The sequence below is a fragment of the Brachypodium distachyon genome, chromosome 2 (genome assembly GCF_000005505.3).
Source record: "Brachypodium distachyon strain Bd21 chromosome 2, Brachypodium_distachyon_v3.0, whole genome shotgun sequence".
Classification (NCBI taxonomy): domain Eukaryota; kingdom Viridiplantae; phylum Streptophyta; class Magnoliopsida; order Poales; family Poaceae; genus Brachypodium; species Brachypodium distachyon.
This window is the reverse complement of record NC_016132.3, coordinates 48357327-48379205: the sequence shown is the minus strand read 5'-3', so window position 1 is coordinate 48379205 and position 21879 is coordinate 48357327. Positions and strand designations below refer to the sequence as shown.

General features: G+C 47.2%; 3 protein-coding genes across 3 annotated transcripts; 1 reads left to right on the top strand and 2 right to left on the bottom strand.

Moving 5' to 3' along the window:
* Window positions 1–49: 49 nt before the first annotated feature.
* Window positions 50–2671, bottom strand: LOC100826340 (potassium channel KAT4). Its single transcript, XM_010235199.2, is given in 8 exon segments — window positions 50–403; window positions 491–676; window positions 793–828; window positions 946–1284; window positions 1379–1754; window positions 1875–2051; window positions 2131–2367; window positions 2452–2671. Coding segments are annotated over 8 exon segments (1815 nt in total). The 5' UTR covers window positions 2601–2671; the 3' UTR covers window positions 50–88.
* A 1390-nt stretch (window positions 2672–4061) lies between these two features.
* Window positions 4062–4965, bottom strand: LOC104582857. The gene is made up of 2 exons (XM_010233941.3): window positions 4729–4965; window positions 4062–4605 (listed from the first exon to the last, which is right to left on the bottom strand). The coding sequence occupies exons 1-2, from the start codon at window positions 4844–4846 to the stop codon at window positions 4352–4354; spliced, it is 372 nt and encodes a 123-aa protein (XP_010232243.1). The 5' UTR covers window positions 4847–4965; the 3' UTR covers window positions 4062–4351.
* Window positions 4966–14738: 9773 nt separating this feature from the next.
* LOC100825302 (brassinosteroid LRR receptor kinase BRI1) lies at window positions 14739–18620 on the top strand. The gene has a single exon (XM_003569642.4). It carries the CDS (start codon window positions 14898–14900, stop codon window positions 18264–18266), a length of 3369 nt encoding a protein of 1122 aa, XP_003569690.1. The 5' UTR covers window positions 14739–14897; the 3' UTR covers window positions 18267–18620.
* Window positions 18621–21879: the final 3259 nt, after the last annotated feature.

The following is a 21879-nucleotide window of genomic DNA, read 5'->3' as shown; positions in this document are numbered from 1 at the left end:
GCCGAAATGTTATGATCAAATTAATCAGTGCGCAGCTGCATGCGCCTGCTACTCAGCTCACAACTACGTAAACAGAGTACAGTTTCCTCTAACAACTGAAGAAGAGGTGATCGCCGTCTCTCACCGCGCGAATGTCTTCCACCTCGGCGCCTTCGGCAGTGAGGATCCATCTCGCCGTCTTTCCAAATTTCTCTTCGCCAAGCCTCATCAGTTCTTGCAGTGAACCGGGCAGGCAGACGAGCTTCCCTGGCCTGCTGCTCCTGCTCGGAATTTCCTCGTGGATAACCACTCGTATGGGGTCTCCACGCAGCGTTATGTCGTTCCGGTCCGGGTTTGTGCTTAAAATGTGATCCCAGCTGGCAAATGCTACATCCTCTGCCTGTACCTTCAGAGATTCAAGGTGCTGGAGATAAAGACCATGTTTAGAGAATGTAAAAAATGACTTTCCACTGAACAAGACCGGAGTGAAAATTGTCTGAAGAATGCATACCTGAACAAAATTGGAGAACACAGTGTCCCCGTCTGCAGTGTTGGGCCGGACGATGTTCATCAGGTGGCGGCGGCTTATGCGGATAACATGGGCGAGGGTCTTGCTTCGGATGCTGAACGGCTGAGGGATGTTGTACATCACGCCGATTTCTCCTGCCATGCCGCGTGGACCTATCTTCATGACAAACTGAAAAAACAGGAACGATAGCTGGTTATAATCGTAGTCTACTTCAGTTAGATGAATAGCAGAACCATGACAGTCATGCTCATGTCCCGTTAGCCTTAAAAAAAATGAGAGCTTGCCTTCTCTGTGCCATCCTTCGCGGTTGTCCAAGCTTCCTGCAATATACAAAGGAACAGGAGGAAATTTCAAGCACGGACAGAAAAGGACGCGAATACTGGAAGAAAACAAACAGAAAACAGGGCGTGAACTCTGAAGGTGTGTAGTGAATTTACCACTTGGCCGGATACAATGATGTAGCAGTCCGTCGGGATCTCGTTCTCCAGGACAATGTCCATCCTGGGGGGAAAGTACTCCGCCTTCATCTCCGACACCAGCTCCACGATGAGGCTGTTGGAGACCCCCCGGAAGAGGTAGCAGCTCTGCACCGCCGCCTTGAAGAGGTGCTGCTCGATGTCCGACCTCACGGCCTTTGGCAGTTGCGACAGAACCTCCTCCTGCAGCTGCACCGACGTCTCGAACCTCAGCTGCACGCTCGCCATGATCTGCTCCCGTATCTTCGTCGGCAGCCGGTTCGCGTTCCCGAACCTCTCCACCCGGTCCACCATGTCCCTCTGCAAAGTTCATTTCCAAAGCTGATCGGTCCTCCCATATTTGCACCAAATTCTGAGTATAATGTAGGAGGGTGTTGGTAGCTTAGTTACGTACCATGCGAAACGTGGTGGTGTTGCCGTGGGCGGTGAGGTTGGTCATGTTGCCGATGATGTAGGACATGAGGAAGACGTTGCAGACCATGAAGAGGACGGTGAAGAGCATCTCGCCGGTGTTGGCGGCGTGCAGGTCGCCGTAGCCGACCGTGGCGAGCGTGGCCATGGCCCAGTACACCGAGTAGGTGTAGCCGAACCAGACGCTGCGCTCCTTGAAGTCTCGGCTGAGGCTGCCGATCCACGTCTGCTCCGGGACCCGGTAGTGGAACGCCAGCCACAGGTACACGCACGCCGCGCAGTGCACCACGAACATTAGGACGCAGAGGAGCTTCACGAACCTAGTCCATAAGTAGCTGAACCTGATGTCCTTCTCCAGCCTGCAATGTGTTGATGTGTGACTTATAGCGTACAAAATAGGCTGACACAAAATCCTAAATGGCCCCTTTTGACATGGAATTTAATCCAAGTGATGGGAGATCTGGAATTTAGTACAGGACCTTGCAAAGAGTTTACTGGCGCGTCGTAGTCGCCAGAGCCGGAGAAGGATGAGGAACCCACAGGGCCCGTTGCTTTTGCCGCCCCTCGCCAGCTGGTAGATTATCTGCACAGGAATCGTCGAGGCCACGTCCATCACGAACCACGGCCGTGTCAGGTACCTATAAAACCACGCATGGTTCGTTTTACCTATCTTGCCAAGTCCTACAGGCCGGAAAAGAAATTAACAGCACGCCGCCGGCTCTTAGGCCGGTAGTTCAATGCGTGCATGAGTTTTACCTGGTGGCGATCTTGCTGCGGTCGTCGACGAGGAGGAAGGTGGACTTGTCGAGGTAGGCGACGAAGAAGGACACGGCGATGTCGATGCCGAAGAAGACGTCGACGACTAGGTCCGCCACGAGGCGCGGCCGGGAGGAGGCCCTCTCCATGGCCAGCTCGAACGGCGACGCCCACGCCGTGTACGCCACCAGCATGACCAGGAAGTTCTGCCACCACCTGAGAGATCGATAGATCGTATAATTAAGCTCTGTTGGTCGTGGATCACAACGTAATTAACGTGCGTGGCAAGGCGAGCGGCACCTGTAGCGCCATCCGTAAGGGTCGATGACGTTGGGCCGGAGCGGAGGAGAGGCACCGCCCAGTCCTTCCGGGAGATGCCAAGTGGAAACGCCGGTGCCGATGCTCGCCGCCGGCAGCATTGGCGTCGTCCCTATGCCTCGTCTTTCCATGCTACAGCCTCTTGTAGTGTTGTGTCCACCGAGCTTTACTTGCTACGCCAAGGGCATCTAGTTCTCCTGCAGCCGGCGTTAATCGGAGGCGACCGGGATTCACCGGGAAACTGAATCGGTAATATAGGATATTGGGAAAGGTTTTACTGGTATCCGATTAGGATCCGGGTCGACCTAGCTACTAAGTAGATGTTCTGAAATCTGGAAATATTCCTACCAGCTGGTAGTGTAATTATTTTGATGCCTATTTTGGTTTCCTAATAACTTCCTACCCTAATTATCATTGAGGTCCAGGTATGAATCGGGTTTCCCTTTTAAAAAAGTCTCAACCGGATTGGAACAAAATCGATGGAATTGGAAAGTTTGTGTTTTAGGATATGGAAAGAAAATACAAGTGAATAGAAGAAGTTGATGTTCGGTGTCTGTTGGGCTGCTTTTGCAAATCCAGGCCCAACACTATAGCTGTCGCACCTCGAGCCTGCTTACGGCCTCTAGACACCAAGAAACGTTTTCCCAAAAAAAGAAAATATTACTGCAGATTAAGAGCGCGGATGAAATCGCCAGGCTTGCAAGATTCTCTGCTGCTACTTCGTGGGCGGACTCTCCTCCCCCTAGCATTGTTCCTCTTCTAGTTGATGATATTTCTCTCCTTTCAGTTACTTAATAAAGAGGAACTTTGGCTGTCAAAAAAAAAGAGCACGGATGGAATTGAATCGGCATCGGTACATCGCTGACTTGCCCATGCTTGCCCTGTCAAAATTTGACAAGTCGGCGTCCTTGGGTGTCTTTTATAAAAATAAAAAATAACAAGTTAAGTAATTGGTTGTAACTTTTGGTTGCCTTTGAGTTGGCCAAACTTGGGCCAAAGTTCAATTTCGTAAACAAGATTGGCTTGCCAAATAGGAGTAGTTTTAAATTTTGGTCAATGAGCACAAATTTAGCACGACACATCTTGACACCAAACCAAACACACCCTTGATTTGACATGAAAGCGATGGCCACTAAATGAGATGGTGAAAACTCCTGGAAATAAAAAAGTAGCAAACAAAGTGGCTTTATCTCATGACTTTTAAGCAAAAGCCTTAAATCTCAATCGATGTTTCAAAACCTTATGATTAGTATCTAGACGTCATCCTCACTTCACTCTTTATATCGTTTCGTTCTGAATCTTAAAGTACAAACCAAATCCGACAACAGTTGAGCAAATCTCTAAGTAAAACTGTAAAAGTAAGGAGACTTGGGTACAGGGAAACCCAGAAAAGTGGGAGTGGTTACTCTGATTCCTTTGGGCTAACGTGCACCTGTTAGCATTTCGCCCTTTTTATCACCAAATCTTACAAGCATGTAGGATACTCGAATATTTACATGCGTAAATGTTTTCAAAATAATTTGACATAACTTTCAGCCATCCAAGTGCAACTAGTAGTATACATGGCAAAACTTGCAGGCAAATAAAAGAGCGAAACAAAGACTGCAACTCAACAAATTAAATCGATCATGGCATAGACATTAGCGGCACTATTTCAGCAACTTCGTTTGTAAGAATAGTAGAATACACCACAAGACTACGAGCGCGGGGCGCCCCGAGACTACTTGCCCTACAAAGGGGAAAACTGCCAACACAATTCATGATTAATTCTACAGGCAGCTTGCGCAAAACCTCAAAGAATACACACACAAACGTTCGCTCAATATAAATTGAGATCTATATAATGAAATCAGTCTGTGGAATATCTGGAACAGCCTCGAAATCAGCGGAAAAGGTATACGACGAATGCCGCCGTGAGCACGAGCAAGTGATCGAGCCCTATCTCTTGGTCGACGAACGGATGGTCTCGGGCAAATGGTGAAGTCATTTCCAGGAGCAAGGAGAACCAGTTCGGGTGGCGGCAGTGCCCAATTCCATCATCGCTCGACGTCTGAAGAAAAAGTTGCTGCACTGTCGACTGATTCGCCGTCATGGAACGACTGAATTTCTCTATCATGGGGAGGCGTAACTCTGTCCCTGCAAAAACAAAGACACCCCAAAGCACGTGTAAAATATTACTGTACTGTAATCGATCGGACGACTGCGGCACAATGGTACTCAGACTGAGTGGCCATCTCGTACTCATGAGCAGATACTAACCACCCACGACGAGCTTGCCGGCGGTCGACACGGGAGAGGCCGCGGCGCTTTGGCGCGGCAGCGAGTGCAGCAGCGCGGCGGCCAGCAAGTAGGCGAGCACCAGAGCTTGTGTCCTCATGGATTACCGCCGGTTTGCCGCGTTCCCCCTTGACGTTGCAGTCTGCGATGACCCAACTGCGTGATGCCGTGTTGGTTTATAAAGCTAGAGCCTCTGTCGTTGTGTCGCCTCCATATGACTTGCACGTTAGCCTTGATTTTGTTTCTGGAGTAGTAATATATTACGCTGAGACGCTGATCAGACTTGACTGCTGGCGGCCAGCCGCTTCTGACTTTACCTTGTTCAGTCTACTTTCCTACCACGTGTACGGGTACCGGCCGCTCGAATTTCCGCGGCTGGCAGATGAACGGTCAGATGGAGCGTTGAGGAAAGTCTGCCAGGATCGGCCACCGACCGGCCTTGATTTCTTCAACGATTGCATGCTGCCCCGGCCGGCCGGAAAGCTAGCTGCTTTAACTACTGGCGCATGCCGAAAATTCGTCTGATGTGTATGCCATATGTATATGTTGTGATGTCGTCCAAAATGATAGGCATGCAAATTTTAATTATCTAGCACAGAAATGAAAAGGGGAACAGCACACCGAAAAATAAGAAGAAAGGAACAGCGGCGAGACACAAAGGACCCATGGGCCATTCAAATGGATAATAATAGACTGACCCGCCGAGCCGAATGCTTTGCTATTGCTATTGCCGATCAAGCCAACTCTTCGTTACAGACCGACACCCACAGGCCACAAGCCCAATACACCACTACTGGGCCATCTCACACATCCGTGCCTCCCCTGCTCTGTCCGGAGATATCGGGAAGATAACGATAAGATCAGGCCAACAGGCGGTGCAACCAGGAGAACAAAACGCAGTCCGAGACGACAGTCGCTGCTACTTCTAGTAAGTGTGGTAGCATCTCGCGCACGGTGGTCACGCGACGATCGAATGCGAAGCAGCCGCCCACCAGTCGACCTCGCCATCATAGCGTTCAAAGTGCAACGGGGGAGCCCCACGGTTGCGCTTGCATACGGTGGTAATTGCCCGTCCCGTTCGTTATATCCAGCTCTCACGTGCGCGCAGCCCCGCAGGCTGCAGCTCGATCTGCTCCCAAACACCAGCTTTTGATCACCTGCTGCGACCGTTTTTTAGCGTACTCGTGTAGAGCCGCAGAGTAGAGAGGTAGCCATGCGCGCGATTTTATTTTCGATCAAGTAGAGCAATACTAGTACAGTACTCTAATTTAATTTTGTCTCCATTCAGGTATTGATTCTTAGGGATACAAGTGACTAGTGAGATCTAAATGGCCCACTCTAATTCAATTTTTTGAATCATCTGTTTAAATTTAGCTGAACAGGAGATTTGGGTGACTTAGAAATGGGTCATACGGGGAATCGTGCTTGCACCCCTAGTGATTATTCTTTATGATATTAAAGTTGTCAAAAAATAATACTTTCTCCGATCCATATTACTTGTCGAAATATTACATGCATCTAGATGCTTTTTAAACATGGATACATCATATTTGGACAAATTTGAGACAAATAATATGAGTCGGAGGGAGTATAGACATCATGTCTAAGTCTTTTGTACCAAGATTATACATTTAACTATTTCCCCGTATAGATGTTGCATACCAAGAAACATCCGAATAATTAAGTACTAGTTAGGTGCCCGTGCATTGCTACGGAACATTACACCTACTATGAAGTCATATTAATGAAATTTGTCACCGACATTCTACATTGTCAATAATGTTCATCAACTTCGCTTGAAGCATAATTCCCCCTGCGTCCACCTCACTTCTGACAACATACTCCGACCTGAATGGTAAAAAATCTGGCCAAAATTTCAAAAAAGAAACGAGTTACCTAGCTTAGATGAAAAAGAAAGATTTCATGAAATCGATGGACAAATCATGAGACGGAACTTGTGAAAATTTATGTACAGACATTACGATACAAAGTACTACAGATCGTGTGAAACTCATAGGACACATACCCATGCATTTGATAAAATATTACACACTTTGATCTCATTGAGTAAAGTTACGAGCTCACAAGTCACACCTTAATAGGTACAGAAGTAAAAATTGTAATAGTGTCTACAATATCAAATTAAAAATTAGAGTACTATCTCAGTACAAGTTACTTCAATTTGTTTCCCTAGATGCCATATTAACACTCACTGACCCGTCCCCATCCCCATCTATTTCAATCGCCCGTATGTGCAAATTTTCAATTAGAACAACTGAAGCTTATTTTTTGAAAATACTGAATCCTAATTTTGAATTCCTTAATACTTGCATTATTTCTTCAAATCTTTCTTTTGTTGCAGCGCCTATAACTGACACTACAACACGGAAGCAACCTCTCAGTTCTCACCATGGTAATATAGAAGTGGTAGCTCTCTCTACCACGTCATTTATCTGTATCCCAAACACTTCAAAGGAATACATCAGAAGTACAAACTAGAAATAGTACAAAAACACAATTTTTGTAATGGAATATTGTCATAAGTTGTAGTGTAAACAACACTTGCGGGAATCTTCTCCATATTTGCCCATAATCAAACACTATCTAGCATTATATCATGCTAGTAATTAATCTAGCATGGAACTACTAACATGGAACAGTGTACATAACAAAGGTAAGAGTCCGAAACAGAGGACGTCTAGGTGTATCATAGCTCCAACCACACAAATCAAGACCGCCGTCAAATACTCTGAGAACATATATGGCTGGTAAACAAATTAAAGCTTCCATGGCAAACAACAAATGGTATATTGGATAAGCTTGCATGCATCGTAATCCTGTGTCACTCAAAATAAATAAATCAAATATTATTTGGTATAAAACTACCAAGATAATTGATCTCACTACAAGCAATTATAAAAAGATTCTCTACCTTCTAAAAATTGTTTTTGTCTTCCAAAACAATTCACCGCCATGATAATTTCATTATGCAAACTTGAGAATGAGATTTCAAATGAATCCACAGTGAGATTTTTTCTTTTGATTTCATAGTGGTGTATTTCACTCAAAAAACTACCTTCTGGCTAGCCACATATCCCAGATATCATAGGAAATCCACACAATATAGAGTTTCAAAACTGAAGTTAATATACATATACATTTTCCTAATTGACGGGAGATAAGACATTAATCCAATTGTCATCGGAAGGATTTGGATGGAAGAACTCTACCTCTACGATTCACTGGTATCACCCTACAGCATGAATTTTTTAATTTCATAGGTTCAATTAATGAATTAACGATAGCTGGTCCGCAGAGATGATCGGTTGGGCGGCGGTGGACCATCCAATTACCCGAAGCAAAGCAAAAGCCAATCTTCAACTCGAAGAATCCAACCATGCTTGTCTCCAACACATTAGGCTTAGATCGATGACCTTCTTCTTGTACAGGTTCTAATGAATTCATCACTGAACCGCACCCTGAAAACAAAAGGGCATAAAGCAACAGGCAAAACGATTATAAAACGAAACATGATTAGGCATGGGGATTGCGTCGCGGTGACCGGGGGATGGAGTCCGCCTGGGGATCGCGTCAGGAGTGCGGCTGGAGGGCGCGGGGTCGGCGGCGGACTGCGGCTAGAGGGCAACGGCGCGCGCGGGGTCGACCGCGGACGCAAGTAAATGTCAGTTGGGATAATAATAATGTAACCTCTAGTGTCTCTACAACATTATTGCGCCCGTTTTTTTGCGTGAAAATTCAGAAAAGAGGAAACTAAGGACAATGATGATACATACCAAATCGAAATCTATTTCCAGCTCTGAGGATTTAGGGATTCACCAAATTTAAGAATTGAACCTCCTATCTAAGGGCTTGTGGCGGCCTCCAAGGGGAAGTTTGGGGAGCGGTGGGCGGAGGTGTTGGCCGTCGCAACCGGTTCAGTGTCGACTTGACCGCCATTGTTTTGACAATGATAACAAACCTTGACAGCCTTGGCAAAGCAAATAAGAAATACATGGCGTTGATGGCAATCAAATAGCAATAACTGTAGTGCAGACAGGAAAATGGCGTTGATGCTCCAATCCAGCTCGAGAATGCATCTCGAACATAGGAGTTTGGGAAGTTAAAGTTTTCCAGAAGATCATCACAAAACATCGTAACTTCTACATACTGTAGCTAGTAAGGGCATCAAAATCATTTTCATATCTCCAGTTTTATCCAATTGGAGATGACTGTTGTCCGAGTGCCACCACAGGCTTACAAAGACCCAACACTATCCTGTGGCCTGTGCCAGCAAAGAATTATACCCTTTGTCATTGGCTGATACAAATTTGGGCAACTTTGCAGTTGGCCAGTGGCAAGTACGTACAAAAGAATTCTGTCCCGATTCTTTTAGCATCAAAACAGTTTGTACATCTAGCTGGTCTCACAAAACCTCATCAATCAGCTAAATGTTCGGATGTCCCTAATGTACGTAATGATATTGGTAAACAGAAAATTGTAAAGTAGTAAACAACAGTTCTATTGACTATTGAGAATTTAAAATGGATATGAAATTACGAGTTTTAAACACTGACCGGGATGTTGTATCCATTCTAGAGTTTGTATCCTGAAACAAATCAAGAGCAACTTTCAGACTGAAACTTACAAGCCAGGATATGACAGTAAACATGAAGAGGTCACATACGTTTTACAGTGAAGATCAGAGAAGTAACTGCAACATCTTGTTCATCTTCACTCTGACCATTGAAATAAATTATCAAGAAAGTCACAACCATGCTGCGTGAACTGATATCGGAGTAAAACTATATTATTTCCCAATCAAGCATACTCAAAGGGCTTATGTCTAAGATATCACTTTTAAGACCTTTAATTTTTGTCGACTGCTGGAGGACAAGGTCTGCTGCATCATACAGTAGATTGTGAATTCTTTCTTCTTTTCCTTCACAAAGTATCAATCACATTAACAAGCAAAACAATCTGCAGGTATTAAGGGCAATAGTTGCGATTTTTGTAACTTAATATTGACCAATTGAATGCTTGCACGAATCTCCCGCAGAAAAAAAAGAATGCTTATATGAATCAATTATTTTTGTTCTATCAAGAGCCATCAGTAATGAGAGGAAGCAAGCCAAATCAAATTAACAAACCTTGGCTGTCGAGGTGGGGCTTGTGGATTGCCTGTGTGTGTTTGTGGGCTTGTAGAGGTGCTAGGGATCATTGGCCACTCCCTCAGCGATGGTCGCGAGAGCAACGACTGCTGCACCCCTGTCGAAGTTTGATGGCGGCTTCATCTGAGGTGGATGGGTGCACCGGCGGCCGAACCATCTTAGATGGTTGAGGTCCCGGCGGGCAGATGCGCGGCCCAGAAGAAGCGGCGGTTGGGCACCGCGAGACGGCGGCGAGGCGGGAGTATATGCAGCGGCTGCTGCTGTGGCAGCGGCGGGAGCCGGCGGATGCTTTTGGGCGCGACCTGGAGGATGCGGATGGTACTGTTGCGGCGTGTCCGCGAGATCGGGAGAGGTTTGTTAGGGTTCCGCCATTTGCAAGGTTGGGATGCGGATCAGGGAGAGAGCGCCATGGGTGGGAGAGGGAGAGCTCACCTGCAGGATGTGTCGTCGCGGCCGTCGACGTGCAGAACGCCAGGCCATGGGGGACGGGCGGTGGAAGCTCTGGTCGGCGGCAGCGCAAGGAAAGCCCAGTTTACTGGGGGCGGAGAAGACAGAGAGAAGCGTTTCGGTCCTTTCGGATGACGAGCGGTGTTCCGCGACTTGGCGGTGGCAATGGACGTAATTTAGAGCGATCGCGTGGAGGGGAGGGACGTTGGTCGGACGGACCAACCTACCAACGTACCAAACTGCAAATTAGTAGTAGTAAAGAAATAAATACAAATCAACACATGATGGCATAAATTTGAAACTTGTTTGGATTTGTTTTGAAAAAAATTATTTAAAAATGGAAATCCTTAAGAAAAAATGAAAGTGAACTCGTTAAAATTTTTTGAAGCTGTCCAAAATTAGCAGAAAATATTGGTCAAGAAGGAAGAAAAGGCCCCATTCGGACGAAATGCTCGTGGGGTGTTGTCTGATCGACCGCATGGGAACACCCGTTCAACTGCCATAGACTAGGCTCTTTTTTGTGATATCAAAAAACATGGTCGAACTTGAATTTTTTTTTACTTACGAAGATACATGTGCAAAAAGAGGGAGTAGGGTTGCGCAAATTGAAAGTATTGTGATGGAAAAACATGGATGAAGTATGAGAGCCGTGTATGTGGTTATTGAATCGTGTGAAATTTGACATGTTTATAGATGTACAGATTCATACGGGTGCGGACAAACTCGATAGTCCTAAGGTAGAACCTAAATAGTACTGCCCCTAATCACTTGCCATGTTCTCGCAAAAAATTTGGAAAATTATAGGCAATCAAACATCCTTTCCCAGCGAGATGGGCTATATTTGGATGCTTGTTCCATGCATCAAATCCACCCGCAGGAAAGTACGGCGTTGTGCTGGAGGCCATCAAATCGGGCTTGCTTTGTGTTTGTGTCGATCAGGTCAAAGAAACAACAAATGCCGTGACTGGTCAGTGGTCACCGGTCACTACGCATGGAACAACACCGTGTAATGTAACCATTTTCCCCATCAAGGAAAGGCCAGCAGCGCGGAGAGATCTAACGGCAGATTGCGCGTACCCGGGTACCGACCCAGCGACTGTGCTCGGCCACAGACGCGTGGGCCCCATCTGTGGCACCGTGCGGGCGGACGAGATCGTCCGGAATCTGCATCAGACGGCCACAGGTGCTTCTCGCCAGTGGTCCTGGGACAGGCGCACGTGCTGGGTGTCATGATGCGGGCCCCTGTTCCCCCGAAAACATTTTTTCCAGTGACTTGTCCAATCAGTCTTCCACGGCCACGCGCGTTTCACTGGAAGGTGGGCCTGACGAGTTCGGGGGGCACGCACGTCAGTGAGAGAGATGGACTGGCCGGGCCTGGCATTTCGCGTGGATGGTGGGGTCACGAGGGTGAGGGACGCCCCACCCACACGGGGGGGGGGGGGGGGGGGGGTATGCGCTCCACTTCATCGCTCGGATTGGATATGCGACACGACGAGGCGCACGGGTGTGGCCGTAACCTCATCATCGCGCCACTACTAATAAAGCCGCTTTCCCGTTCCCTGTTTGACTGAATCTTTTGAGCTTTGCGTCTGTTTGTTTGGTCTTTCATAGCAAGTAGCAGGAGTACAGGTAGATCGTCAGCACAGCGGTGTTGGACGTGCGGTATTTTTGCATGCATTTTGCATTCTGCAAACCGTTTTTCTTCCTCGTGGACAATCGAGTCCAAAGGAAGAGTTAGTTGTCAAAAGAACAAAGCCTAATTTATGCTGTCCTATCTTTAAGAAATAGCGCACCACAATTAATAAATTGCTACTTTTCCAAGCAATTATTTTTATTTCTTTTTGGAAGTACACCGACGAACATGAATGTTAATAGATCGCCCGGTACTCCGGTCACTGTTTTTATTCGACGATTGAAATGGAAATTATTACTCCCATGGCCCATGGGTTTGCATCACATTTTCACGGAAGAAATCAGTTTTGCACAATGTACATACAAAGTTGGTTGTCGTCGATCTTATGAAATCTTTCGGCCCAATGCCAAGTTACATGTGTTCTCGCAAGCATATTGTTTTTTTTCCAGGTATCCAAGCATATTGTTTTTTTATGAAAAAACTGTAAGAGAAACCCCTACAGCATAATTGTAAGCATCAGGATTCTAATCCTGATAGATGGAGTCATGCACAAACAACTCCACCGCCACACCCAAGCATATTGTTGGTGTAGTGAATTTTTCAGATATCTGTTTTTTGACAAAAAAATTAAACATATACATTCTTCGCAAGCATGTAAATGTTTCCTATATCATACTCTCTCCTACTCCCTCCGTCCCAAAATAAGTGACGTACATTTGTATAAGATTCTATACAAATTCACGTCACTTATTTCGGGACGGAGGGAGTATTTCTCTTATCCATATATGTAGCCTTCTTCAAACAAAATAAGCCGAAAGGATTAGATGCTAACTGGTCTTTCTTTTCATATTTTTCATGTAATTACTTGCACCACATATTCAAACTCCCTCCGATCTTTACTCAGGGGGTCCCCTCACCTAATACGATGGTAGAATGGGACCAATTAAACTATTTCCTTAGAAAAAGTAAGACTATAATGGCTAACAAGGTTTTGAAAATTTAAATGTACAAGTACTCTAGGAAAAAATTAAAAGACTATATGTGTGCAACTAAAAAATAAACAGAGAGAAATATCTTTATCTTGTCCACCACCTTAGGTCGAGTGAGTCAGTTACTATGCCATTGACGCCATCTGACCCCAGTGAGAGGGCCTCTTTGATTCAAAAGTTTTTTTGGAGAATTGGAATTCTTATATTTTTCTTATGTGAGTCGTTTTGATTTGTAATATTGAATCTGATGTTATTTTTTTCTCTAATGATTTCTTTGCACTATGTTTCACTGAAATTTTTTCCAGACACTCAAACCTCTTTTAAAATTCCTTTTTTTCGGTATTCAAGCAAACAAACTTTAGTGTAATTAACAACAACCCTTTAGTATTGAAATGGACATGATATCGTGAGTTTCTGAAAAAGTGAGTTTATGTACTAGTTGTGTATTTATCTATTTTTCTAATGATGTGAATCAAAGTGGATTTGAGATTGGATAGACCCTTGAGAGAAAACTATTATTCATGTGGTGATTTTTGTTGAACTCGTACATGTTTAGGTCCTTCCTCAAGATAATGTTCACCTCAGGTGAGATGATTTTCTTCGGTTCCTCTCATTCGATACTTCTTCGCAAACATGTTTATCTATATACCATCTATACTCCCTCTGTCTCATATTAAGTGACTCAAATTTGTCCAAATATTGATGTATCTATACTCAAAAATCGTCTATACATGTAATATTTCGTCACTTAGCATGAGACGGATCGAGGTAGTATATGTAACGCTCGACCACTATAAATGCTGTTGGATATATAGTACTCCGTGCTCCATTTCTTACACGTTGTTTGCAAGATTGCATGGCGAATCACACAAAAAAAGACGCTCTTACCATTTGCATGTTCAAGAGTGGCAGGAGTAGAAATTCTGAACGCCGGCAAATTGCATTATTGGACGAACCGAAACTATATTTTACGCGGGTACCGTTAGATAACACACCGGATCAAATCAGAACCAGGCATTTCACCGTACACGCGCACGGCACAACACAAGAGGCAGAAAAAAATAAACAGAGAAAATTGTCCTGCGAGATCTGTGCCGTGCGTGATGACTTCACCACGCCCCGTAGGGTTTAACTGAGTGCTCTGATCGGCGATCGACTTTACCCTGCCAGGGCTCAAAAGACAGACAACATAGGCGAAAGGGCATTCTGGTCCGCGGAGAGAGGCTGTGGAAAAGGCAGTCGTACCAGTACGCCGCAGCCTCCACCACCGCACGCTGCGGCCGGATCGGATCTACCAGCCCACTTCGGAATTAAAGACAAAAACCCTTCGCGAAGCAAACGCGCCCGCCAGGATTCCGCACGCTCGGGTCGGACCGCGACCCGCCCCAGCCTCTCTTCGTCACCACCCCACGGGGACGGGGAGAAGAAGGGAAAATCACCGGAGCCCAAAGCGGTCATTTCAAGAGCGCTCTCGCGGGTTAACGAGGCCCCTGCCTGGTCCGACGGCACGTGACCGCGCCTCGAGCAGAGCAGTGCCTGTCCCTCCCCGATGGGAGCCGTCCGATCGGATCGGGCTTAAGCCTCGACGTAAGTAAAGGATAAGCATAAGCATAAGCACCGTGGTTAAGGAAGCTTAACCGCACCGCGGACTACGATTCGCGGATGAGGGGGGGTAGGGCACATGCCATGTGACCCCACCACCACTCCCCTCCTTACCTACAGCTGTTAATTTGCTCCCCCTTCTCTCGCTTCTTCTCCCTTCTCTCTCTCTCCCTCCCTCCCCCACACACCATCTCCTCTCCTCCTTCTCACTTCCCACTCCTCTCTCTCTCTCTCTCTCCCCCCCTTCTCTCTCTCTGCTCCCACTTCTGCAGACCGGTTCTCATATGGTCTCAAGGTAGCTGCTCGTCGTACATGGATTCCTTGCGGGTGGCGATAGCGGCGGCACTGTTTGTCGCCGCGGTGGCGGTGGCGGTCGCGGCGGCCGCCGACGACGCGCAGCTGCTGGAGGAGTTCAGGGCGGCCGTGCCGAACCAGGCGTCGCTCTCCGGGTGGAAGGCGGCCGACGGTGCCTGCAGGTTCCCCGGCGCGGCGTGCAGGGCCGGGAGGCTCACGTCGCTGTCGCTCGCCGGCGTGCCGCTCAATGCCGACTTCCGCGCCGTCGCGGCCACCCTGCTGCAGCTCAGCGGGGTCGAGGCGCTCAGCCTCCGCGGCGCCAACGTCAGCGGAGCGCTCGCGGCGGCGGGCGGCGCGAGGTGCGGGGGCAAGCTGGAGGCGCTCGACCTGTCCGGAAATGCCGCGCTGCGCGGCTCCGTCGCCGACGTGGCGGCGCTCGCCGACTCGTGCGCCGGGCTGAAGAAGTTGAATCTCTCCGGCGGCGCGGTTGGTGCGGCGAAGGCCGGTGGCGGTGGCGGTGCGGGCTTTGCGGCCCTGGACGTCCTTGATTTGTCCAATAACAAGATCACCGGCGATGCCGAGCTTCGTTGGATGGTGGGTGCCGGCGTCGGCTCAGTCCGGTGGCTGGACCTCGCCTGGAACAGGATCTCCGGCGAGCTCCCGGACTTCACCAACTGCTCGGGGCTCCAGTACCTGGACCTGTCCGGCAACCTCATCGACGGCGATGTCGCCAGGGAGGCGCTCTCCGGCTGCCGCAGCCTGAGAGCGCTCAACCTCTCCAGCAACCATCTCGCTGGCGCGTTCCCGCCCAACATCGCCGGCCTCGCGTCGCTCACCGCCCTTAACCTGTCCAACAACAACTTCTCCGGCGAGGTCCCAGCCGACGCTTTCACCGGGCTACAGCAGCTCAAGTCGCTCTCCCTCTCTTTCAACCACTTCACCGGCTCCATCCCCGACTCCCTCGCTGCGCTGCCGGAGCTCGAGGTGCTCGACCTCAGCTCCAACACCTTCACCGGCACCATCCCTTCCTCCATCTGCCAAGATCCCAACTCCAGTCTCCGCGTCCTGTACCTTCAGAACAACTTCCTCGATGGCGGCATCCCGGAAGCCATCTCCAACTGCAGCAACCTCGTCTCCCTCGACCTCAGTCTCAACTACATCAACGGGTCCATCCCTGAGTCCCTCGGGGAGCTTGCCCACCTCCAGGATCTTATCATGTGGCAGAACTCGTTGGAGGGTGAGATACCGGCGTCCCTTTCACGCATTCGAGGGCTCGAGCATCTCATCCTTGACTACAACGGGCTCTCCGGCAGTATCCCGCCGGACTTGGCCAAGTGCACCCAGCTGAACTGGATATCCTTGGCGAGCAACCGGCTGTCTGGTCCGATCCCGTCTTGGCTTGGGAAGCTCAGCAACTTGGCAATCTTGAAGCTGAGCAACAATTCCTTCTCTGGACGTGTACCACCAGAGCTTGGTGACTGCAAGAGCTTGGTATGGTTGGACCTCAACAACAACCAACTCAATGGGTCAATTCCGCCGGAACTGGCGGAGCAGTCTGGGAAGATGTCTGTTGGGCTCATTATTGGGCGGCCCTATGTGTATCTTCGCAACGATGAGCTGAGCAGCCAGTGTCGTGGGAAGGGGAGCTTGCTGGAGTTCTCAAGCATCAGATCTGAGGACCTTAGTCGGATGCCGAGCAAGAAGCTGTGCAACTTCACAAGGGTGTACATGGGTAGCACAGAGTATACCTTCAACAAGAATGGTTCCATGATATTTCTGGATTTGTCATTTAATCAGCTTGACTCGGAGATACCCAAGGAGCTTGGTAACATGTTCTACCTCATGATTATGAATCTTGGGCACAACCTTCTTTCTGGCCCTATCCCACTGGAGCTAGCTGGTGCCAAGAAGCTCGCAGTACTCGACCTTTCGTACAACCGGTTGGAAGGGCCGATACCCAGCTCTTTCTCGACACTCTCCTTGTCAGAGATCAATCTGTCGAGTAATCAGCTGAATGGGACAATTCCAGAGCTCGGCTCCCTTGCAACCTTCCCGAAGAGCCAATACGAGAATAACTCTGGTCTGTGTGGATTTCCACTGCCGCCGTGCCAGGCACATGCTGGGCAAAGTGCTTCCGACGGCCACCAATCTCACCGGAGGCAGGCATCCCTTGCCGGGAGTGTCGCTATGGGACTCTTGTTCTCACTGTTCTGTATATTTGGGTTGGTCATCATAGCCATTGAGAGCAAGAAGCGGAGGCAGAAGAATGAAGAGGCAAGTACCTCCCATGATATTTACATTGATAGCCGGTCACATTCTGGCACTATGAATTCCAATTGGAGACTCTCTGGTACAAATGCCCTCAGCATCAACCTTGCTGCGTTTGAGAAGCCACTGCAGAAGCTCACCTTGGGTGATCTTGTTGAGGCCACAAATGGATTCCACAATGATAGCCTGATTGGGTCTGGTGGGTTTGGCGATGTCTACAAGGCACAGCTCAAGGATGGGAGGATTGTCGCAATCAAGAAGCTAATACATGTGAGTGGCCAGGGTGACCGGGAGTTCACAGCTGAAATGGAGACCATTGGGAAGATCAAACACCGCAACCTTGTTCCGCTCCTCGGCTACTGCAAGATCGGTGAGGAGCGGCTGTTGATGTATGATTACATGCAATTTGGCAGCTTGGAGGATGTGCTGCACGACCGGAAAAAGATCGGGGTAAAACTGAACTGGCCAGCAAGGCGGAAGATTGCGATTGGGGCAGCACGAGGATTGGCATTTCTCCACCACAACTGCATCCCACACATCATCCACCGAGACATGAAGTCAAGCAATGTGCTTGTTGATGAGAATTTGGAAGCAAGGGTCTCTGATTTTGGTATGGCGAGGATGATGAGTGTGGTGGACACACACCTGAGCGTGTCCACTCTTGCCGGCACGCCGGGGTATGTGCCACCTGAGTACTACCAGAGCTTCCGATGCACAACAAAGGGTGATGTGTATAGTTATGGCGTTGTATTGCTGGAGCTGCTCACTGGGAAACCTCCAACAGATTCAGCAGATTTTGGTGAAGACAATAATCTTGTAGGATGGGTCAAGCTGCATGCGAAATTGAAGATCATCGATGTGTTTGATCCAGAGCTGCTGAAGGATGATCCTTCACTGGAGCTTGAGTTGCTGGAGCATTTGAAGATCGCCTGTGCATGCTTGGAAGATAGGCCGACTAGGCGTCCGACAATGCTTAAGGTCATGACTATGTTCAAGGAGATCCAGGCCGGATCAACGGTGGACTCAAAGACCTCATCAGTGGCCACGGGCTTAAGCGACGATGTAGGTTTTGGAGTTGTGGACATGACCCTCAAGGAAGCCAAGGAAGAGAAGGATTAGATGAAAACCAGGAACGACACTCATGCACGAAAGAACCCGCCGTGACCGGCAGCAACACGTCTGGTCTTGCGGTGAAATGCCGATAGAAATCAGTCTTTCAGATGAGATGCCATTTTGAAGTTCCACGCAAGCTTAGCATTTGCTTCTGATGGTACAAGATAAAGAATTTTTCTCTTGTAGCTTTGGTAAGAAGTTGTCATGTAACTATAGGAGTAGCTCACTTCACTTTATTTCCCAGCTTTCTTCGTCTTCTTGTTTCTTTCCACGTCGCACTTGAGTAAGAGCTGTGTATGTACATATATAAATGGTGATTTTTCATCGGTGCAAATTCCACTTCAGTTGCTCCTTGTCAAATTTACTCTTCTTGTTGTTTAGCAATGAGTAAGAGCTGTGTTTGTACATATATAAATGCTGATTTTTCATCGGTGCAAATTATCAGTTCATCGAATATGTTAACGTGGTACTATTGCAGATGCATGGTAGAAACCCTGAGACATCTAATCTGAGAAGAACCATGGGACTGGGAGGAGGGGTGGCAGGAGGACGGACGGAGGCCAAGATGAACAGCAAAAGACCAGCCAATGGACAGTCAAGAGGCTGACACAGCAGCTCCTGTTTCCATGTGCGTTGGCGCATGGCCTTGCCTCTGTGTGTGTGGGGTCAAGCGCGCACACACATACACAGAAGAAGGCGCACTCACGCAGCACAAGCACCTTTCTTTAATTTTCTGGGGCTTGCTTTGTCTTCAAATCATCAATAAGTGAGCTTAGCTTAGCCTTTAGTTGGTCAAAGGTTCCCTTAACCAGTTTTTGTCCTCTCTCTCACTCTCTGGTTATCTTAATCGCCTTGGTAACATGGCTCCTCATCTTATTATACTCAATCTTGTTTATTATAGATGCAAGGTGCAGTGCCCAATGTTTAGACCTTGGTAAACTACTGTTCCATGTCCAGGAAGTAAGTGGCGAACTGATTCCCCCAGATCTGAAGAGACTTGTCCATCCCAAGTGCAGGATTTGAACTTGCAGCGTGTTCCTTGTTTTGGTTTGTTTATTCATTCACTGTGAGCGTAGTTAGAGCGCAGCAGTAGTCACATATGGTAAAAATTCAAGAAGCTGCTGAAGGGGATCTCTGGTTCTGTTATCTATGTCTTCACAGGCTATGTATGTAGGTAGTAGGTGATTTTGTGTAGGTGAAGAGTTTTTACCCTTCCAGGAGCCTCAAAAGCTCCATGTAGTCTGTCCCAGATCGAGTCCCTGCATGCAGCAACAACAATAGTTGAACACACAACACAAAGTCTGGAAAAGCTACAAAGGCCATGGTGACATTGACAAACTGTGCCTCGGAATGGAGCCTCTGGCATCACCACAAGGGCGTGGGTCCTCTGCCTGCCTGCGTTGTTTTGGAGCTCCGGCTTAAATTGAGCTCGCCCAGTGCTATCATTATCCCACCCATTGGAATAGTGGCATCAATACCACCATGTGGCTTTCCCAGTCGACCGACACGACACAACACAAGCTCTATCTTCATTTATTTTAAGTTTGAATGAAAAATAATAATTCGAACAATTGGTTTCATTGGATTTCCGCCAATTTGTATCTGTTCTTCGCATGCTACTCCGCTACTACATGTACATTGGTGCTGCAACAATCCGCTCCCGTTTTTGTAAAAGAAAGTGAGCGAGGAAAGACAAACAGCTTTTCATACTTTTGCTGAATTCCAGTCATCCTCGTCATTAATGGCCAGGAGCCCAAAACGCGCCATATTTCTCGGCCAATTCCATACACAGTTGTTCGCAAAACACTAGACCAAGGAGTTCACATCATCAGCATGACAACATTTGAGCTGCTGGCGATAGATGGATTATTATCGGCTCCCATAACTTGAGATGTTTTTTTTCCTCCTCTCCTGCCTACGTTCAAAAGGGGGACATCATGTGTGATGGGCCCCAGGATGGGTGTGCTTGGCCTAATGCCTCCACCCTTATCTGCTGCGAGAGGACATGTAGGGCAACCAGGGACAGGGTTATGATGGCACAGTGACTGGCTGTGTAGCGTAGCCCAACGAGTGACCGGCTCATTCAGCGATCTGCCAGCGCTCCATGAAATCTAGCGAAACCCCCAGCGACGTCGCTTGCAGCTCCAACCACACTGCTTGCGATGCGTCCATGCGACTGGGTCAAGCGGCCGGCCGGGTTGGTTGTTCGTGCCGGCCCTCTGGCATTTACCACCACGAGTGAATGCGCCCTGCCCATGGACGTGGGGGGTACAAAAGTTGTAAGCTCCCTTTGCTTGCTTCAATGGGTGCTACTGCGCCCATGGCCATCGCCTGCGAAAAGGGGTCTTCACAAATTTATCTCACGCGGCAAAAAGTAGAAAATGCTTATATCTATTTCGGTTTATGATCGATCAACGAACAAACAGCACATATCATGACACCCGATGGTGGCGAGGTGTACGACAACAATTTGGTTGTCTCGAGTCTGTGATTTACAGGACAGTCATCATATGACAGGGTTTTCCTGTAACTATTTCCTTCCTCTCATTTTTAGTTCTTGTAACGATTTCCTCCATCCGAACCATAATGAATGTATCAGTTTTAGTATAACTTTGTATTAAGTTAGTACAAATATTTTGATTTTACTGAGAAAAACTTAGGGCGATCCTAGAAAAAACGTAAGTGTAGTGTTACGTTTGGGGCTTTCACCCACCAAACAATGTGCCATTCCACCTTTAATCGGTCACAATCATGTTGTCACCGTGCATTCTTTCTTTCTGATGCTGCTATTTGTGCAAGGAGCACTTCATGTGTTGTGTTTACTAGTCTTTTTTTGTTGTTGTCTCTTACTAGCATGGTTGTCCCACGCAATTGCGCGGGAAACATTTTTAATCATCCTATTTTCTAACTGAATATACGCATTTTCTATTATTTATACGATAGGTCATTAGGAAGAGATGATTAATCAACCCAGATATATGTAGAAAAGTACAACTAATTAATCTTAGAACCCTAAAAGTACTATGTTTCTATATGACTTTATATCAAAAATATAGAACTAAAAGTTAGACCGCGTGTCGGATGGTTGATCAACTTTTGCGTTAGACTGATTGATTGTTTGTAAGTTATATAACTTAGTATTGGTAATTGAATTTCAGATCACCTATCGACAGCTGGTCTTTACCTAAGATAATTGATCATATGTGATGTACATCCCATTTGTAACAAAACTCAAATTCAAACATCAAACTGATGAAATCTAATCGTGTGTAGTTGATTATGTTAGTAGGTTGGACCCGTGATAATGAATCATATTGCAATATTTTTACTTGATTGCTCTATCGATACTTGGATTAAGGTTTAAATCATTTGAGCTAACTATTTGATTTCTAAGGTACTTTATAGCGATATTACATAAAAGCGTTTTTGTTTCGCTAGCCGACCATTAGCTCGTACATGATGTTAAATTAGTTGTCAGAGTAAAATTTGAGACCACACATGTACACATTTTTCTTAGAAATAATAAAATGGTTATATAGAGTAATAAATTTTCAAATATCGTCAGTAAGTCATCTTTGCAAAATTATAGATTGTGAGGAATCGTAGAGGTCCTGTGTAG